General features: G+C 39.8%; 1 protein-coding gene and 1 long non-coding RNA gene across 11 annotated transcripts in view; one reads left to right on the top strand and one right to left on the bottom strand.

Annotated features, from left to right (window-relative positions):
* Positions 1-20,060, top strand: part of LOC308583372 — a 444,074-nt gene that overhangs the window by 388,544 nt on the left and 35,470 nt on the right. The window lies entirely within an intron of this gene.
* Positions 1,294-18,146, bottom strand: PCMT1 (protein-L-isoaspartate (D-aspartate) O-methyltransferase). 10 transcript variants are annotated; one of them, XR_014006167.1, is made up of 9 exons: positions 17,906-18,142; positions 10,968-11,072; positions 10,623-10,654; positions 9,524-9,628; positions 7,434-7,554; positions 6,619-6,704; positions 5,825-5,994; positions 3,904-4,088; positions 1,294-2,083 (listed from the first exon to the last, which is right to left on the bottom strand). XR_014006167.1 is itself a non-coding variant. In XM_081187230.1 (9 exons), the coding sequence occupies exons 1-9, from the start codon at positions 17,958-17,960 to the stop codon at positions 2,055-2,057; spliced, it is 801 nt and encodes a 266-aa protein (XP_081043356.1). In that variant the 5' UTR covers positions 17,961-18,146; the 3' UTR covers positions 1,294-2,054. The 10 variants fall into 10 exon arrangements, 6 of the variants coding, with proteins under 6 accessions (XP_081043356.1, XP_081043355.1, XP_081043357.1 ...); XR_014006168.1 differs by having other exon boundaries at positions 3,904-4,020; XR_014006169.1 differs by having other exon boundaries at positions 5,772-5,994; positions 17,906-18,140.

Genomic DNA, 20,060 nt, shown 5'->3' with positions numbered 1-20,060 from the left:
CTCCTGTCAGGCCTACCAGCCTTTTGCTAGGTAGGCTGTAGCATAATCGTTTTTGCAAACATTCTAAAAATAATGGAGCCATTACATATTGCATGCATTTTATGAAGAAAAATAAATGAGGTCCTTTGCAGCATTTGTAAACGTGCTTGAACAACTAAAAGATGTTCAACAGGGCTATTGGAACTGGTGATTTATTCATCACCACGTAACAACAATGCCTGCAAAGACAATTATGCCAGTGTTCTCCATTCCCCTAAACCTCTGTTTGCATAATGATTTGTATTGTCTGGAAAATAAGCTAACTCTCTATTTGCCTTTAAAAGTATCTGACAAGCAACAGCAAATATATTGATCCTTACAATGTGCTTCTGTAATGCTCAAATCTTTGGGATCTCTTCTCTCATCCTCTTCCTGTATTAGATATGCTTTTCAAAAGGTCATCTTGATCAGTGCTATTTTTCTAGAAAAAGAGGCGCTGGGACTCACCATGGACACCTCCCTTGTTCCCTTAGAATGGCATTGGTGCCCACCTGATGGGTGCCAGAGCCGAGTTCCAGTGAGTTCCAGCTGAAAAAGCCCTGATCTTGATACTGATGATTTATCACAATTAGAATAAAGCAGTTAAAACAGTAAAACAATTACTACACATTTCTGCTTTCATTGAAGTTTATAGATTGCACGTCTTTGGGTTTAATGGAGCTTATTCTGAGGTTAAGTGAATATAGGACTGCCACCTAGGCTTTGGTTTAGGGTTGGCATAGGGGGAAAGCATGGTTATTGTGTCTTTAATAGCTGTGTGGCAGGCAGAAGAGTTCAACAGGTTAAATATTTTCTAGTATGGAAATAATATGAAGGGAAAAGCTTTACCTAGTCACATTCTGTGTGCCTTTTATTATTTTTATGGACACATATTTATTTTTTAGGCACTCAACCTACAAAAAGGACACAAATTTGCATGTGACACAAATCATATGCAAATTCTGTGCAGATCTATGCCCTATCTTTGAAACATCAGGGATTATGTACACTACCTGATAGGTAGCAACAGCTGCACACAAAACCACACACTTCTGTTACAATAAGCACTCAAGGTGTGTTGCTTTTTTAAAAAAGCAAGTGTCTCCTTGCAGGTACAACAGGAGAAAGTGAACATGTGTTTCAAAAACAACATAAGGATCACACAAGAACTTTCACACTTCTGAAAATTAGCTGTTGGTAAAAGTCTTTTCTAATGTTTAGCAAATGGGTCAACTACCCAGACACCTTCCCATTAAAAATAGCACTTGCAAACCCTTTTTGTTTTGAATTTTATTTGGCAAAGCAGCATTGCATAAACTGTTCAATGATTAGGACATAGCTTACACAGTATTTGTTATACAGTTTTAAATTCAGGTACATCAAATTTGCAAACAATACTCTACTATAAACCTCTAAGTTATTCTACAAGTAAAAGGGAGAAAACTATGTCAGTTATGTCCATCTTGAACAGCAGTGTATTCAACAAGAGCTGTCACTTCTGATGTCTTGAAGTTTATATACACGATATCTGATTTTTAAAGGGAAGAAAGCAGCTGATTGTATATACTACATGCTAGTCTATGACACCACGCTGAAAGCTTTGAAGAACTTAATCTCATTTTAGTAGCATCTAGAAGACAGCTGAACACAGGAACCATATAGTGTGCATGTAGTGTCAGAAAGTGCAGATAAGCGGTTTGATGGACGAACACTGGAGCTGAAAGAAGTGTTCAGAACGTTTCCCAATCCAAAATAAAGAAGATAACAAATTGCAGGTCTGTCTGGCTTTCTGCAGACATATTTCACTTCTTTAAACAGGTGAAAATAAGGGCATGTTGAAAAGAAACATTTGCCCAGATTTAAACTTTCCATCAGTTCATTATCAAACTTGCATTAACTTCTACAAAATAAAAAACACCACACTTTTCCATGCTGATAACAGTGTAACAAAGTCCAAAACAAGCTGCAATGCTGTTGGTTTTGAAAAGCTTTTAAGAATTGGAGATGAGCAGTCCACTGTTAACACTATGTTTGGGTCAGATGACGTAGCTTTTACATTTCATCCCTGCAAAAAGAGGACAAAAATTACAAGTCTAGTCTTCCACTTTAACTCCTCAAAATTAAACTCGTTCTCAGATACTGCAGCAAAATTGAATAAGCCTGTTCAGGTACTTAAGCCAAAAGAAGGGTCAAGAATATCAAACTAGTAGTGCCACATAAAGCAAAAATACTTCCTATGCTTCGGTCAATGTCATTTAAAATGCCATTAGCTGTAAAATCACAAGTCTACCTTTTTACTGAAGAAGATAATGCTTTAGCTCTTTGTATACCATATACTGTAGATTCATTTGCCATTATAGTCCAGTTATTCTTGGAACCTGCACCAAAGGCTGCAAAATGTGAAACCTAAGTTCAAAATTAGACTTCATAGTGTTGATAACAGGCTCCCCATCCAGTGAACAGGGAGACCCTTGTTCTGTCCAGAGGAATGTAGACCACCCTGGGGCAAACAAGGCATTGAATTTGTGAATTCCTTGTGGAGAGTGGCAGGAGGATATATGTAGCTGAGAAACAGCAAGCAAGGAAAGGCTCAAACTCTTCAACTACTCCTGCTGCTTTTCATTGCCTCTTAATGCTAATTTGTTTTTTTGAACAGGACCTACATCTGCACTTGAAGTCTAGTTGGCCTGCAATATGGTAGACTTACATCTGAGGAGTTCAGTTCAAGTCATGGACTTGCCGAGGGGGTCTGAACTAGTTACTTTGCTTCACCTATAGTTCCCTATCCACAAACCAGAAAGAACAGAGCCTTTGATTCCACTGTTATAACGATGAGGCATGGACCAAAGCAGTAGCTAATTACAGAGCAATACAAATTATAAAATACTGCTTGTTTTTCAGAACATCTTTCTCAACTGATTTTAACTGATCCAGGACTAAATAGTACCTATACCACTGAAAAACCTGAAGCCAAGGACAAAGATTCAGAGTGGAATAGATGTGTGTAGCTTCTTCTATAGCAATAGAGAATATACAAATACAGTATTCAAGTATCTTTCTAACAGGCAAAGTAAAAGCGTACATAAATGTCAGAAACCATATACACGACTTCATACTACTGCTATTCTATCAACTCTTTGGCGTGCCCCCCCCCAACAAGGAGCTTGAGCCACCTCCACATGGCTCCCCCTTGCTGTCATTAGCATATTCTGTTATGTTAATTTCAGAAAACAACTCGCCCACCATATGCTCAGCCCCTTCTGTGCCCCCATTTTTTCTGGTGCCATCACTGGTTGTGGGGGGAAATATAATCCAAGAAAAAGCCATGCAATGATTTGGGGTGTAAAGCAGAGCAAAGGAGCAGCAGCAGCAGCAGCAAGGACTTCTGAGGTGGAATTGTGTCTTGTGGTCATGGTCTTCTGGAGACTTGCATTTTTGTGGCTTAAGAACTTTTGCTGCAGAAGCACAACCCTGATATGATTTCCTCATGATTATATTTGTGGTGGTTCAAATTGAAACCTTTTAGAATTTTACATACATTCAAATAAATGGATGTACATTTTAGTTTGTAAGCTCATTCTGAAATACGATTACTTTGATGAGCAGTATTTAAATAGACAGATTTTTGCAATCACCTTGTGATGACAGCCATATCTATCACCACAACGGAGTGCTGTAAAAAGTAAGGCTTGGGAAAAGAAAGCAGTTATGTGAACTGGCCCCAATCCAGCTTCTCTCACAACGAAGTGTCCAATGTATAAATAATATAAATAATTTGTTGTTATTATTATTATTATTATTATTTGCAAATAAGTAGACACATGGCTTGATCCCTACAGGTAGGGAGATCAGATTAATTGAAATGTAAGCATAAAACCTACTGACCAGCTTACTCATTCTGCATTTTCTTCACTGCACTAGCTGTTAGCTTGTATCTCGGGAGTGCTAGCTGACATTTTTGTAAACTGAATCTTCTTCCAGTTGCTCTGATGTTTCTAAATTCTTTAAGCAATATCTGTATTAATGACTGTTGCAACACCTTCTTGATCTTCAGTAGGCTTCATTCAGATCTGTCAATATTTATAACCAATTTCCAAATGGAGGTTCTGTTTGAGGCACTTCAGTCAGTTTTCAAATAATGGATAGACTAATAGCTAAGCTCAAAAGTGTTTAGCTTTAATGGAGATTTTAATGAAAAGAAGACCTTCCTATTTTATGACACACTACACCATATCACCTTTATCTATCTATTACATAAAAACAGAAAATATACCTATCTGCCTTCCAAACAGCAACTGCAGGGGTGAAGGTTTCTGCTTCTACCCAGGACGTTACAAGGACATAACCAAATATGCAACCTTCACTGAGTGGGAGAATGTGAATACCATGCATCTGTTGCCAGCAGTTATTTGAGGCTAAGAGGGCTATACACAGCCTATACTAGCTGTGTAGAGCTATCTCTCCATTATCAGCAAAAAAACACTATTTTGGTGAAAATGGGAAATTGCACACTAACCTAGAGGTAACTGTTGCTTGTCATAGGCTCAGGTTTTTTAGTAGCAGTAATAAGTTATAAGGCTCTACTAAATCTGCTTCGGAAGCAAAGGCTATCCATCAATAAAATATTAATATAGCATTTAAACAAATAGCAAATATTAATTTGCTCAGCATAATCTAGGTCTCTGAATATAAAACAAGCTTTTTGTAGCAGCTTTTGGTCAGAAGCAATTCATTCATGAAGTTATCGGTATGCTACGCAGTAGCTCAGTACTGTTCCCACAAAACAGTGAGCCTTCCATTGAAGGCAGAAAAGCAAAATTAATTAGTTTATTTTTGCACAGATATTTCTACAGCTGTAAAGTGTCTAGAAATGCTACATTTTTATTAAATGTCAAAGTAAAACTTTATAGATTTGGAGAGCTAATCAGGCATGTGTTTATCTCATCAACAAAGACAGTTCACAAGCATTTCTATCTAGCCAGCTGTGCAGGACTGCTGACTTATTCATATGCATGCTAATGATAGGCACCCTTTTAGCACTGATTACTCTGTTATGTGTGCCCTAAACTACAAAGCTATCCACAAACCCTGACAGCTCCCAGAGTTAAAAATCTCTGTGACCTGGTAGCTTGTTGAAAATGAAAAGTTTGTCAGCTTGAAGAAAATATGACAAACATTATCGCACATCCAATACCAACTTCTTTGAAAATAGCAAATGTAAAGTATTTGGGCTTGGGTTGCTTTTGATCAACTATAGTGAACTTGTCTTAAAGCTAAACAACTAACATGTAAAAATATCCGTAATTAGATTGCTTGCTCTAAAGGTTTCTGAGCAATGTTTAACTTTTGAAAACTGGGAAATTCCTTTCCTTTATAGAAGTCAGGCAGACACTTGCAGTGTGAAACACAGTCTGATCTATTGCACCTTGCTTATAATGCATACTTATCAAAATCTAACCCAAGACAGCAATAAGAACTTTGTATTTTGGGAATACTTTAGTCTCAAAATGTAGGTAATATTTTTAGCTTATACTAGAGAACCTCAAGAAGACACAAGTTATAATGAAAAATGAAATAAACGCAATCAATGCAATGGTATTTTCCCCAGCATTTAATGAGACACACAAAAACTTGCATGTGGTGATGTAACAATGCAAGAGGTTGCTTTTGGTGGTAGAGTCAAGCAGAAAGCAGGGAGCAAAAGCAGCCTTGGCAAGCTATGTCTTAAGAATCAAGATTCAAGACCCTTTCACCTTGTATGTGTAAGTGTGTGGAAGAAGAAAGTTGAACAGAAAATCACTTCCACCTGGACCACTGCTTCTCCTTATCTGTTAAAGGCACATATATCACTCCCATCAGAGGCTTCATTTTGACACTGCCATCTTCTAGCTTATCGTACTGTTCCAGCATCTGGTTTCCTCCAGCAGGTCCAACAGGTAATATTAACCTTCCACCAGGCTTTAATTGATCTATAAGCTATAAATTTAAAAAAAGTTAATTATTCACAGCAAGTGTACTCCTAAGCAGTGTTAGTTATACTCAAAGCAGACCCATTGAAATTAATGGAAATTACTAATTTAGGTCCATTAATTTCAATGGGTCTGCTCTTGAGTCTTAATTACATAGATGGATACAACTCTAAGATCCCTACCTTGTACAATGTAAAATAACAAACAATATTGTATTATACTCCTTGATGGTAAGAGCTTTTAGGCCTAATGGTCTGAGACACGGCCCACAGTTCTAGCCCTTCCCCCTGAAAAATTACTGGAAGCTAAGTTCTGGAAACAGGTAAAAGGAGAGGGGATAGTTTGGAATGTCCCAGTCTTTATTTGCCTTGAAAAAATTAAAAGGGATTTGGGCCTGCCCTGTGCAAAGCTTTTCATTTCCAAACCACCATCACCCCCAATTCCAAAAAACATCAATATCACCTATTAGTATACCAAATCAAATTCCACTGTTGTAATGTGTTTCATTTAATGAAATCTAATTAAAAAGCCCATCATTTAAAGCAGGTATAAGCATCCAATTAATTATTTCAATTAATAAAGAAAAATCATAGGAAACAATATGTACCATATATATGCATAAATCACTTACTGCTTGGGGAACAACTGGTGCAGCAGCTCCTACATGAATAGCATCATATGGAGCTTCTTCAGAATATCCCAGCCTTCCATCTCCCACTACAAGGGGGGGAAAGATATATACAAGGATGAGGAACAGCTGACTTCATATTGTCCTCAGCTTATTCAAGACACTGAACTCATAGATGAAATCTTAACTAAGTTTATGAATTTATGTGGAACCAGCAAAAAAATGTTGAAATTAAAAATAGCCACAATTAGCCTCCTAAATTTTAATCAGATTCCCAACTGAAATTTCTACTGGGAATGAACGACCTGGGTTCCAGGGAATTAGTACCAAACAGCAGTAGTTCACTAAATGCAGCCAGATGTGGACAGAACAAATGGCAGCTGTACATGAGGATTGGAAAGGGCTCCTAGTGATTTCTGCTCTTGTGCAACTGCAGTGCCATAAAAAGGAAACACTTTTACAGAGTGGACCCACAAATGAAACCCAGTTTGAAAGGCTATGACTCCCTGTGCCAACGCTAAACTTCTTAGATCGGATCCCATGACCTGGTCACTAAGCACAGTAGCTTGCAAAAGATTACAGACCTAAGCACATGTAACTGAAAATGAAGTTATTAGTGGGTTTGGAAGGTTTTTGTTTAAAAAACCCCATCAAAAAGTAAACATAATAATTAAATAAAATTATATAAGTTGGATAGTAAACCTAACTACTCTAGTTGTTTATATTTCATAGAAAACCTACTACAAAAAGTAAGACCCTGCAGTGAACAACCATATTCCTATACCTATTTTTTACTGTTAATATACTCCAGTACCTACCAATCAGTTTCACTCTTCCTGAAGATAACAATAGGGGATCGTCCTTTTTAACATTATTTATTGAGTCATCTACCAACTCTTTGATATGATCAATTCCTACAACTTGTCCTTTGGGACCAACCTGAAACAAAACAAGTTTATTTTGGTACGGAATGTACTATGTATGTATTCAGTTTCTTACTTTTACTTTCAATTGAAGTTATAAGCAAAGGCTACAGGAGACGAAGGATAAAACCTAATATAGTGGTGCCCCGCAAGACAAATGCCTCGCAAGACGGAAAACTCGCTAGACGAAAGAGTTTTCCGTTTTGGAGGTGCTTCGCAAGACGAATTTCCTATGGGCTTGCTTCGCAAGACGAAAATGTCTTGCGAGTTCCTGTGGGTTTTTTTTCCTTCCCCCCCCCCTTTTTCTAAGCCGCTAAGCGGCTTATCCGCTTATCTGCTAAGCCGATAAGCCGCTAAAAGCCGCTAATAGCGCTAATCCGCTAATCCGTCAATGGGCTTGCTTCGCAAGACGAAAAAACCGCTAGACGAAGAGACTCACAGAACGGATTCTTTTCGTCTTGCGAGGCACCACTGTATGGGTTTTTCCTATTATCTATCTATCTGTTTCTCTTACCCCAGTTTCACCACATCCATTTTGCCTTAGAATGTTTGGCATGCAAGTTTCCTCTAATAAAGTTATTGCCATAAATACTTTTGAGTTTCTCATGGTCCATACTTATGAAGTCATTTCCCAATTTTTTTTCATATTAAGATATTTTAATTAACATTCCAAGAAGATATGAATATTTTAAGGCCTCAAACCAGTGCTGCATGTTAGCAGTTTTACTATGAAATACATGAATAGCAACTTATTTTGTTATGTACAGAACTTTTTTTTTAACTTAACATTCTATTGGCATTTGAAATATAATACAATATAATCTGTTCAGCACTAGTATTGACTGCTGATTCACCTAAGCAGGATTACACAGGTGACAAGGCAACTTTTTTTAAAGTTCAGGGTTTCTTAAGATATACTGAGATGATGGAAAGGAGCCACTAGCTGGAAAAAGAATACTGAACTAGATGGACCTTGGCAGTTCTTATTTTCTTACAAGATTATGGGAAAGAAATATGATGGGTTTTTTAAAAAAATAAGAGTGTGTTCCATGTTGCAAGTTGATGTTAAAAGAAGAATGCAGAGTCTGGAGTCTACTTCTATATTAATGGCATGTCATACACATCGCACACTCTGCAAAAGAAAATAGAAACAGAAAATCCTGCATACCCCTGCTTGCTTTCTTACATGATCAGTAAGAAAAATCACTGAGGAAGGTATTGAAGTGGGGATGTGAAACATTTTGCAGCATGAATGCCTCATGAGCAACCTTCTGGGGAACCTGCATGCTGATGGTCAATGGGCCAGAGGCAACAAGTCAGCAGAGCAATGGATGCAATTCTTACATTTGTACAGTAAGCTTTATTCCAGCCACATACAAGTCAAATGCTTCTACACATCTCTGCATCTTCTACCCAGGCAGACAAGAGGCATTTTCACAATGCATATTCCAGCAAGGTAAAAGCACTTAAGGAGGGTGCAGAGCAGGGCCAATGAGGTCTGAGAATGAGCATCACTGGGGGAGAGTCCCAAGAGCCAGACAGAGAGGTCTGGAGGGATCCCTTAGCCCTGAGGATCCCTAGCCCTGTTTTAAAGTATCCTTTTTCAGGTTATTATTACTAAGCATTACACAGGAATTTGCCCCAGAATGGACTACTTCCATACTTCATAGGCTGTTCTTTCTTCAAAATATTCAATCCAACTATTAGGTGGCATTAAATACAAAAAACAAAAATATGAGCTGATTTGAGCTAGTATTGCTTCATGTTCTTCACTGAAGTTTATGAGCTGGACTTTATTGAAACAGTAAGGCATTGCTGTAAAGGTACCCAAAAAGACCTATCCTTCTAAAAGTATAAAATAATATCAGAATCAAGTCCTTGCAATTCTCTTGTAAAGACATAAAAAATAAAGCATTTTGTAACGCACACAGAAACCTAACAAGAGTCATATATTTATTGTAAGTGGTTAAGAATTGTCCTCTCACCATTCGTGCAAAGCATGCAGAAAGAATTCCACTTCCAGATCCTACATCAAGGGCTTTGGCTCCTTCATGTAATTGTTCATATAGGAGTTCTAGAGCATATGCATGCTGACCAAAGGAAAAAAGGAAAAGATGTTGGTATTTTACTTTTGGTTTTGCCCAGTGTACAATGCTATGATTTTATGTTCTTTCATAAAGAATTCAAACTATGCAATTCCCTACAGAGAATCCAGTAACTGAACTCAATCAAGCTGTTATAGATATCAAACAATTTCACAATTTAAGAGCTGCAATTTCAAACCACATAAAGTAAGTATATCAACTGTCAATTTGTAAATGTAAAAAGATCCCCAAACCCTTTATCTACCCAAATTTGATTTCAGAATTGTCCATTTACACAATAACAGTTCAGAGGATCGAGCCCAGTATACAAAGAAATATGTTACTAAATGAAAAATGGCTTTTAGGACCCCCAAAGGTTATCTGACAAGAACCCATGAGCTTAAGATTTGCTATTAAGTTTTGTATTTTTCTCTATAAACCCTAATAAAATCTATTGAGCTTACATAATGAGCCTAGACACAGAAAGACAGAAAAGCATTCAAAAGAAACTTGTGCCAGGCAGACTGTGAATCTATCAATCAAGTCTACTATTGACAGCAACTATGATATGGAATGTTAACGGGTGTCAGAGTTGGAAGCCAACCCCACCCACAAAGAAAAACATGAGGGAGAGGGAAAAAACCTACCTTCTTAAACCACTAATAACTAACAGTATCCTTAAAAAGGGTCGGGGGAAAGAATTTTTAAAAAATCCTTCCAGTACCACCTTAAAGACCAACTAAGTTTGTCATTAGTATGAGCTTTCATGTGCATGCACACTTCTTCAGATACACTGAAACTCTTTCAGTTTCAGTGTATCTATGTATCTATGGCAGACCAACACGGCTACCTATCTGTAACTTAAAAAGGGTGTGGGGGATAAGCATTAGGTTCCCCCCACCATGTACTGCACTGGGGTGTTTCATCAGGGTAGAAAGAGGAAAATGAAAGTTTAGTTGTTAAAGGAGGCAGTCTGATAGTATATAAATATAACGCTTACCATGTGTGGAGCACTGATTGTTGCTTGAAATCCTATGAAACATTTAAAGAATGATATGAGTAACAAAACAGCTCACTTATCAAAATGTTCAACATTAGCACCTTTGCTAGCCAACAAATGAGGACTTAGATATATCATTTCTGAAGTATTATAATGACAAAGAAACAGTTTTCAAGAGCAAATCATTGCTACAACAACAACCAATTAATTGTAGAGTTATCTTGACTAACGAGATGGCATTTGCAACACTTCTGGAACAGTTCACCTTTGGTTCAACACAACAAGGCCTTAGGAAAATAAAGCTTTTAGTCATCATTAAAGACTTTGAATACATAATTTTCATACCTATTGATTGAGGAGAATCCATATATGGGTTGCATTTTGCATAATGGCAGCGGTCTGTTGCAAGCATTACTTCAAATACTTTATCTGACTTGATTATTCCATTTTCTGGAAGAAAGGCAAATCAAAATATAAGGGAATATTATTCCACAATACCATTATACTGAAACTACAAAATAAAATGTACCACAGTCTTCAGAAAAAACACAAGAGGTCAGTCAACTGATGTAATGCTCAGTTGTAAACTTTTATAGGAGAGAATTTTTCAAGACTCAAACAGCAATACAAATGTCTGCTATGAATCCAGGAAGGATTGAGTTAATTACTGAAACAATATATATATTACAAAAGAGATTATAAAAAAGAGATTACATTCTTGTAGCAAAATGTTTTGGCTTTTCCCTTCTTCAGCAGCTCTGAAGTGAACCAACTCACATCGGGGAACTTCAGGAAGATGATACTTTAAAATATAGCCTACAGCAGTGATATACTGCTGTTAGTTTATCTGCAAATTATGGAAGCTGAAATTCATCACTTCAACATTACTATGAAAACCCACTGTCAAAATAAATTAGAAGTCGGACCACGAGTCTTCTGGACTGCGTAGTGCTGATGTTATTGTTATACTCAGCTATTTAAGGGTTCAGAGTGGGAAAAGCGCTTTATCCTATCCCTGCCAGTCCCTTTGTTATTCTAGAGATGGCCTGGGTGTAAGTGCTTCCAGATAAAACCTGAATTTTGGGGTGGGCCAAATATTAGTCTTGCCTGTTTGGACAAATTCCTCATCTAGGACTTTGGCATGTGATTGACTGTTTCTGGATTGGTCCCCCCCCCCCCACCTTGCTAAGGTTATGTGCCACATTTCCTAAGTTCTTCTTTAGCAGAGCAGCTAAGCACATACAGCACTGAAATCCAGGCAAGAATGGGACTGCAGCAGAGAACACATGTAACCAAAATTCAGCTATACTTGTTCTAACACAGCAAAGAATAGACCACTGCAGCTCTTTTGAGTTATATAAAGCCTGGCAAATCCAATGTGTATCAACACATCTGAGTTTCTTCAGTTCCGCACTCTGAAAAATGTGCCACAATTTCCAGAAAGAAAATATGTGAACTCTAGATGGGGCATTACCCTGAGAGTGTATCTTCTAATCTTATTTCAGCATAGTTGTCAATGAGAAAACACATGCAAATTGAATTAACATCCACAATGTACAATCCAGTTCCTGACTGCCTTGATTACTGATTTAGTGGCTGGGACTATGGTACCTTTGTTGACAAGCATCATATCAGCACATGTTTAGCACTGATACCAAGTCATGCTGGTTCCCACCCCCTCAATAAGTGTGTTGTTTTATTTATTTTTTGGTCAACCAGTTCCTAACCTCCCATTTTTTTAGAAGAACAAATGAGAAAAGCTTCAGAGTACAGCTGCAACAGCATAAAAATAGATTTACAACTAAATATGATAACCGTGCTTCATTATTAGAATACAGTACCTGTATGGTCCCTATTGGTCCAGCTTCCTTACCTCGCTTTAAACTAATTAAGGGTTGTCCCTGTTTCTGTGGATTGCAGAACTAGATTCTTGCAGAAGAAATAATTCTGCAACATCTAAGATAATAAAAACTGCCTTATTCCAAGTTGGACTATTTGTCCACATAGTCCAGTTCTGTCTCTGGCAGCTCCAGAGTCTCAGGCAGATGTCTTTCCCATCTGCTATCTGACCCGCTTAACAGGTGGTGCCAGGGATTGAACTGGGAATTTTGTGTGAAATAATGTGCTCAGGTACTGAACTATGGTCTCTTCCCAACTATGTAGTAAAATAAGAAATACACTACTGCATTGTGGTTCAGCAATAGTACAAGTTATAGATAAGCCTGAGAAGAGAGTTCAAGAAACTATGAATTGTTTAATAATCTTCATACCCGTAATATGTTCACCTTTGCTATGAGAATGAACAAAATAGTCACAGGCAAGGGGGTTGGAACGCCACTACATTTCATTTTGAAAAACAGTTTTTTAAAATCAGGAAATGACTAGAAGATAACAAGGGGGAAGGGGAGAAAAATAACTGTCTGATAACTAACATTTCACCCCAGATGTGGAGCACTATCTACTAGTAAAAAAAAAACTTTCTTTTTTTAGTAGCTGCAACAGAAAACAGAGCTTTGTAAGAGCCTAGATTTTTTTTCAGATCATTTTTTTTCTAGATTTCAAACTAGAATGGTTTTAAGGGTGAATTTTGGAAGTAAATGTGATCTTTGACACAGTGATTGGTTAGCTTCTTGATCAGAAGATTTAAAAACGACAGTTGAGCATGATTTTACAGGGGAAGAATCAGGTTTTAAAATAATATTTAGTCATGCTCATTAATTTCAACGAGTTCACTAATACCTAGCTGAATACCACCCTATCTGTGTCACATTTCTGGATATTTACTATTTCATTTTATCACATTTCTATCATTTTTAGGGCTGTGAAAATCATTCTGAAATTGTCATCCAAAATTTGCAAAGCAGCACTAGAATTTATGTAACACTTTCCAAGGTTTTTAAGTACTAAGAGTCATATTCATTATTTAGTAGCAAAATTCAAACTACATCATGTCGTTGTCCTGCAAGCACCATACATATTTATGTTGCAAAAGGTTCTGAAACAAATCTGCAGCTTATTTAAGTCCCTGCTCACACCCCTACCTGATTAATAAACTATGATGTAGCTTTTAACTCTTCATCCCTACAACATCAAGAATAAGAGAGGGGCGTAGGGAGAGAAATAACACAAGCCCACCTTCCCTACACTATTCTCAGGAAACGCTATTGCTTTGCTAGACAGTATCATTGATTTTCCAGTGATGGGTTGGTGGAAGAAGCCATATGTTCTGAATAGATAAATGTTTTTAAATATCTGGCAGGCCAGACAGAAAAAATTAACTTCAGCATACCTTCTCTTTTTAGTTAGATTTAAACTCCTTAAGTTAGATCTTTCTGGTGTTGTCTTTGACTCCTGTTCTGCACTTAATTATTATTTTTGTATATTTATTGATCTAGATCCTTCTGGCCACCTACGCATATTTTTCTACAAAGGATAAATATAAAATACTGGAAATAGATGAATAAGAAACAAAATAAAATGAGTATTATGGATATACACAGTCATAAAATATAACTATGCATGTGCTGTTGAAGTCAGAATGTTGCAAAGTTATGTTTCTATTATAGAAGTATAAATAAATAAATAAAACCTCACCCGTCTGGCTGGGTTTCCCCAGCCACTCTGGGCGGCTTCCCACAAAATATAAAAAATACATCATCCCTAAACAGAGCTGCCTTCAGGTGTCTTCTAAAAGTCAGATAGTTCTTTATTTCCTTGACATCTGATGAGAGGGTGTTTCACAGGGTGGGCGCCACTACTGAGAAGGCCTTCTGCCTGGTTCCCTGTAACTTCACTTCTCGTAGTGAGGGAACCGCCAGAAGGCCCTCGGAGCTGGACCTCAGTGAATGATGGGGTGGAGACGCTCCTTCAGGTATACTGGGCCGAGGCTGTTAGGGCTTTAAAGGTCAGCACCAACACTTTGAATTGTGCTCGGAAATGTACTGGGAGCCAATGTAGGTCTTTCAGGATCGGTGTTATGTGGTCTCAGCAGTCTAATTGCTCTGTTGTCAGAGGCATAAAAAAGCCACATGTCCAATTTATTTATGGTAAACAACTGCTTACTATTAGATTCTAATGGATTATTGAATAGTCATTTATTTGATATGTTGTGAGTTTTTTACATTGTATTATCAAATATTATCAAATATTAATATTTGATGTTTTATTGTGTTTTTATATATGTTGGACGCCGCCCAGAGTGGCTGGGGTAACCCAGCCAGATGGGTGGGGAATAAATAAATAAAAATTATTTTTATTATTATTATTATTTAGCAAGTAGAGACTGACACATACTAAAACTGCCTCCAAAATTTAAAAGCTGCTGTCCTATAATGAGTTTATAGACATATATAACAGAAAAAAGTATTAAGATACAATGTAATATAAAACAAATCTCAAAAAATTTCCAACTGTTTATTACTCTGCTATTTAAACCACTTGCTGCATTCCCAAATACAACAAACAGGATACTAAAGCTTTTTGCTTAGTTGCAATATGAAAGCAGGAACAGACAGCAGGAGCTGCTGCAAATGATTTTTGACTTAGACCTATAAATCTTTTCCAACCAGCTTCTCCTGTAAAATACTTCATGGAGCAGGAATGGGAACTCAAGATTCTTACTTTCGAGATCTGCTGCTCATTTATTTGGGTGCTTTTTGTACAAACCCATATAATTTAGTAATAGCCCCAAATGCTTTAATAAACAAAAATCACAACTCCATCAAACAAATGACATCACTAATTTATATTTGTGGTATCACTACCACAGATTGTCATATATTGTGGGATTACTTTCGATTTATGCAGCCTGGTGATGTAAACAAGGCATTTGTTCCTCTGTACCAAACCATGGCTCCTTCTTGGCTTATTAAATCTAGCAGAGGGGTGTGACTGGTTGGACTGAGGGCATGGTTAACACTTCATAGTGTGAAGGGGTGATCCCTGACTTGAAAGAAACAACATCCACTCCTAAAGAAATCAACCCTGTGCCAGAATTCACCATGAAGTTGATACAGTAAGTGCCACACTTTTAACATTGGGGAGTGGGGAGGTGCCGGTAAGCATTTCTGGATACTGTTTATCTACTGATTCCAATCTGGGTTTAGGCCTGGCCATGTGACCAAATCTGCCTTGGCTGCCCTTATAAATCACTTTTACTGAGAATGGAACAAGAAGAATAAGTCCCTCCTCCTCAATCTATCTGCCATGCTATCCTCCTAAATAGCTTACAGAGATTTTTTGAAATTTTACCTACAGGACCGAGTCGAGAAAGTAAGACTGGGGAATTGGTTTTTCGTCCCATGACAGTGCCACAGGGTGTTATACTATCACCAATGTTATTTAATATCTATATGAAACTGCTAGGAATGGTTATTAGGACATTTGAAGCAAGATGCTGATAATAATTTATTGTATGCCTTTCCCACCCCTCAAAAGATAGTTTCAGGGTAAGAAAAAGCATATGAAAAGACTACATATTGGAACACTCAACTCTATTTCTCAATAAAATCTGAAACAGGAGAGGCTGCACAAGTGGTGGCCTAGTGCCTGGATGCAATGGTAGGCTGGATGAGGACATATAAACAGAACTTTGATCCAAGCAAGGCTGAGGCTCTGTGGGTGAGTGGTTCCTGTGTCCCAGAAACGGGCCAGTTGCCTCCAAGGATGGGAGTTACACTTCCTCAGAAGATGCAGGTAAATGGTCTGGGGTTATTCCTGGATCCAGCTGTCACTAACTAGGCTCAGGTGATCTCTGTAGCTAGGAGCACCTTCCACCAGCTTCAGCCATTCCTCAACTAGGATAGCTTGCCCAAAGTAACCCAGGGCATTAGTAATTCTGAAAGTGGATTACTAAAGTATGATATATGCAGGGCTTTCCTTGCAATTGCTCTGAAAGATGCAGTCAGAGCAGAATGCTATAGCATTATCGCTGACAGGAGAACCTACTAGCAACTCAAAGAACTGCACTAGCTGCTGATTTGCTATCAGGCCAAGTTCAAGGTCTTACTATTAGCATATAAAGCCCGTAACAGCTTGGGAGCAGTTTGTCTGTGGGGTCATCTAGCCCCTTATGTGCCTACTTCCACAGCTTCAATGCGCAAAACTTGCACTGAACAAACAGCTTCATTATGCTGCTTTAGACACCGACTAAAAACTTTATTTCAGCAAACCTGGCCATGTAAACAAGTTATGCGTACCTGCTTTTAAATGTTGTTGAATTGTATATTGATATTAGTTTTGTGTGCACCAATAAGTGACTTTTTTTGATTAGGCTGTTAATTAATTATTGTAAATAAATAAAAACAACAAATTATCCATTTCATCCAACTTTCTCATTATGGGATTCGCATTTGCAGCACACATTAACATGGGTGGTGGCTCCCAGGCAAACAAAGATGTTAACAGCTGAACGGATGAGAAGCACCCCAAGAGACTCACTAGACGGTTGCATAATGTCTGAGGGGAGAGCGAAAGAGCAGCTGCCACACTATCCAAGGGACATTTTAGATTTAGATGGTTTCATTCTTCTCTGCAGTCACATGAACCTGAAACCTAACTTTGCCTTTAACGACTTGAAAAACCTGGCACTTTCCGGCTTTTGTGAGCTATGCATCGGTTGTTTACCTGTGGGTGGGATACTACATAGCACATGCCCCCTGCAGTAGGTAACCCGCATAATGTTTATTTATTTTATATTAAAAAGACGTTTGGCAGGTCCGACGCGCGATGCTCACAGCTGAGAGCCGGCCGTTTAGCTGCCTTCCCCCTTAAGACGCGGGAAACGGAAACGGAACCGGGAGAGAGAGAGAGACTACCACGACTGCCGGGCCCAGCGGCGAAGCTGCGTGGACAGCCGAGGCTGCCGCTGCCGCTTCCCCGCTTGCGAAACAGCGGAGGGACTCAGCCCTGCTCTCTTCCAGTAGTGGCCGACAGCAGCCACCGCCCTCAAGCAAGCTCCCGCCGCACCGAGACACACCCGCTCGACTGCGGGGACTCTCTTCTCTCTCTCCACCCCCCCCCCGCGGTGCTCGCGACCTCCCACCCGCCCACGTCTCCAGCAGCCGCCAGGCGCGAAGGCCGTTGGCGAAGGCACCCCAGCGCGCGCTTCTGAGGGCCGACAACTAACGGTCACTCCCTAGCGACGGGGTTCGCGCGCGCGCGCGCTTGTGTATGTGTGGTACATGAATGGACTGCGCGCGCCCTGGCCCCTCCTTCTGCCTCCTCCTCCTCCCACCCCCTTCCTTGGCCACCGGCCCCGGCGCGCACACCACAGACGCACTCACTGCGGAGGTTGTGGATGAGCTCGGAGTGACTGGCGCCTCCTGACTTCCAGGCCATAGCTAGACAGACTCTGCGGAGCAGGTAGAGAGCCGCCTTCAGTGCCGCGACTGCGCACAGCAGTTTCCCCAGGAAGGACACAACCTCCAGCGCCGACACAGGCGCCGCCTCCTTCCCTCCCGCAGCAGCAGCTGCCGCCGCCGCTGCCTCGCGTCCGCCGGAGGGAGGGGCCGCTCCCCCGCCCCCCCGCGCGCTCGACATTCTGAACGGGCGCCGCCGCCGGGCAACCGCGGCTGGTGTGCGCAGGCGCAGTACATGGAATAAAGGGGAGCGGGCCGGGAAGGGGGGAACCTCTTGGTGATGAGCGGAGGGGTGGGGTAGAAGGCTGGGTTCTTGGGGTTGCGGAGGACGGCGAGGGGTTTCACAGCCGAGGTTGTGGGAAGCTGGCTGCTCCTTTAAACGGAAGCATGTGACTGGTTCTCCTGTCGGGCTATAAATAACAGCGGCATGGCCCATAAGGCACATTTGCAGTTTTATTTGCAGTGCAATGTGGGTAGGCGTTTGAGGCAGAGCTCAGTTTTAGGGGGTGAAAAGTCTCGCAGTGTCGCCGGCAGGGAGCAAAGCGCAACATACTCGCCTGGCTGGACGCATAACGCTTTCTGTAGTGTGGTGGCGGCGGCACATAAGACATATCTGTAATGGGGCCACATGATTTTTATTTATGTATCAAGAAAAAAGATTCATAGCCCACCAACCCCAGCACTGGGTACAACATAGAGAAAATCGTAACAAAAAAAAATCAAATGACGTACAAAAAGAGACAGTGGAAACAACAGAAAGGGGCTACAAGGATGTTGCCCACTAAAACGATAGGGCTGGGGAATGTTTGTGGAATTGCTGATGGCTCTGGTGTGTGCTCAGCTGGGAGGGACAACACACCCAATGAGAAAATGCAATACGAAAATGGCAAACAAGCCCTCAACACCCCTGAAAACAGCCAGTGCCCACTAAGCTGCGACTGCGATGCCAGCCATGCCCACATGCTGCCCACCCATGGAGGGAGCCAATGAACTCTCAGCAAGATAGGCGCATCTGTAGCACACACCATTGCATCATCATACATACAACACCCATGGCGATGCCACTCTGCCCTCACTCTTATCAGCCCAAGCGGCACAGCCAAAACTGACCCCTACTGTGAGTTCTGAAGCATCCCTCCAGGTAGAGATCTGAATCCCTTCATGCTCCTCACAACCACTGTTTTGGAGCATAACCCACCAAGGACAGGAAGGGGAGCGCACACAACACAGCACTCACATAGCTCCCCAGGCAGGGCACACCTAAAGTATACACATAACACTTATAGGTTAAAGTTATAAGGCCCACCCAAAGAGGAAGAGGCACTCTTGTTAAACAGCCAAGTCAAGGAGAGGGTGAAGAATGCTGTTCCATCTAACCTGTGAGGAGAATGAGGGAAACATGCTTCTTTAATTAATTTATTGGTAATTGCTTACACTTCCTCAACTCTGCCTAGATTTGGATGAGGAAGAACCCCAGAATCTGCAGTTTATGTACCGGAGAGGGAGAATTACTTTAACAAGAGCCATTTACTGTTCATTGCACACTTGAGATAAATAAATATTTTATTATGGCAGCACTGTTCTTCAGAACTCCCTGCCTATAGGCAAGCTTGTTTGTTGTACTGTGTGCAATGTCTGCTAAAAAAAATATTTTTGTGTATATTAGTTTTTAAGGAGGTTGATTTTATCTATATTATGATATATTATGCCTACTTTTTAAAAAGCGTTGATTTTATCAGTATTTTCCTATGAATATTTAATATTACCTTACATAAACTGCTTAGAGGGCAGAACTTTGGAGCAGAAGTTCAGGGCCCCACTCAACAGGGCTGATATACCACATTTTGAAGTAACAAAATAATAAACACTGCCTTCTAAAGCTGGTACCCTCCGTAATACTTTTAAGTACAGAGTCTAAAATTACCTTACCACACCACTTGAAATCATGTAGTTTTTATAGAGGCTAGAGTAACTGCCAAGAAGCTATCCAATATGCATGCTATACTATTTTATAGTCCAATTTTATGCAGAGCTAAGTGTGCCTATACCTGTTATGTACTGAAGTTCTCACCCTGGGCCA

Source organism: Podarcis bocagei (assembly GCF_964188305.1).
Source record: "Podarcis bocagei genome assembly, chromosome: 3".
Lineage (NCBI taxonomy): Eukaryota > Metazoa > Chordata > Lepidosauria > Squamata > Lacertidae > Podarcis > Podarcis bocagei.
This window is presented reverse-complemented; position numbering and strand designations above follow the sequence as displayed.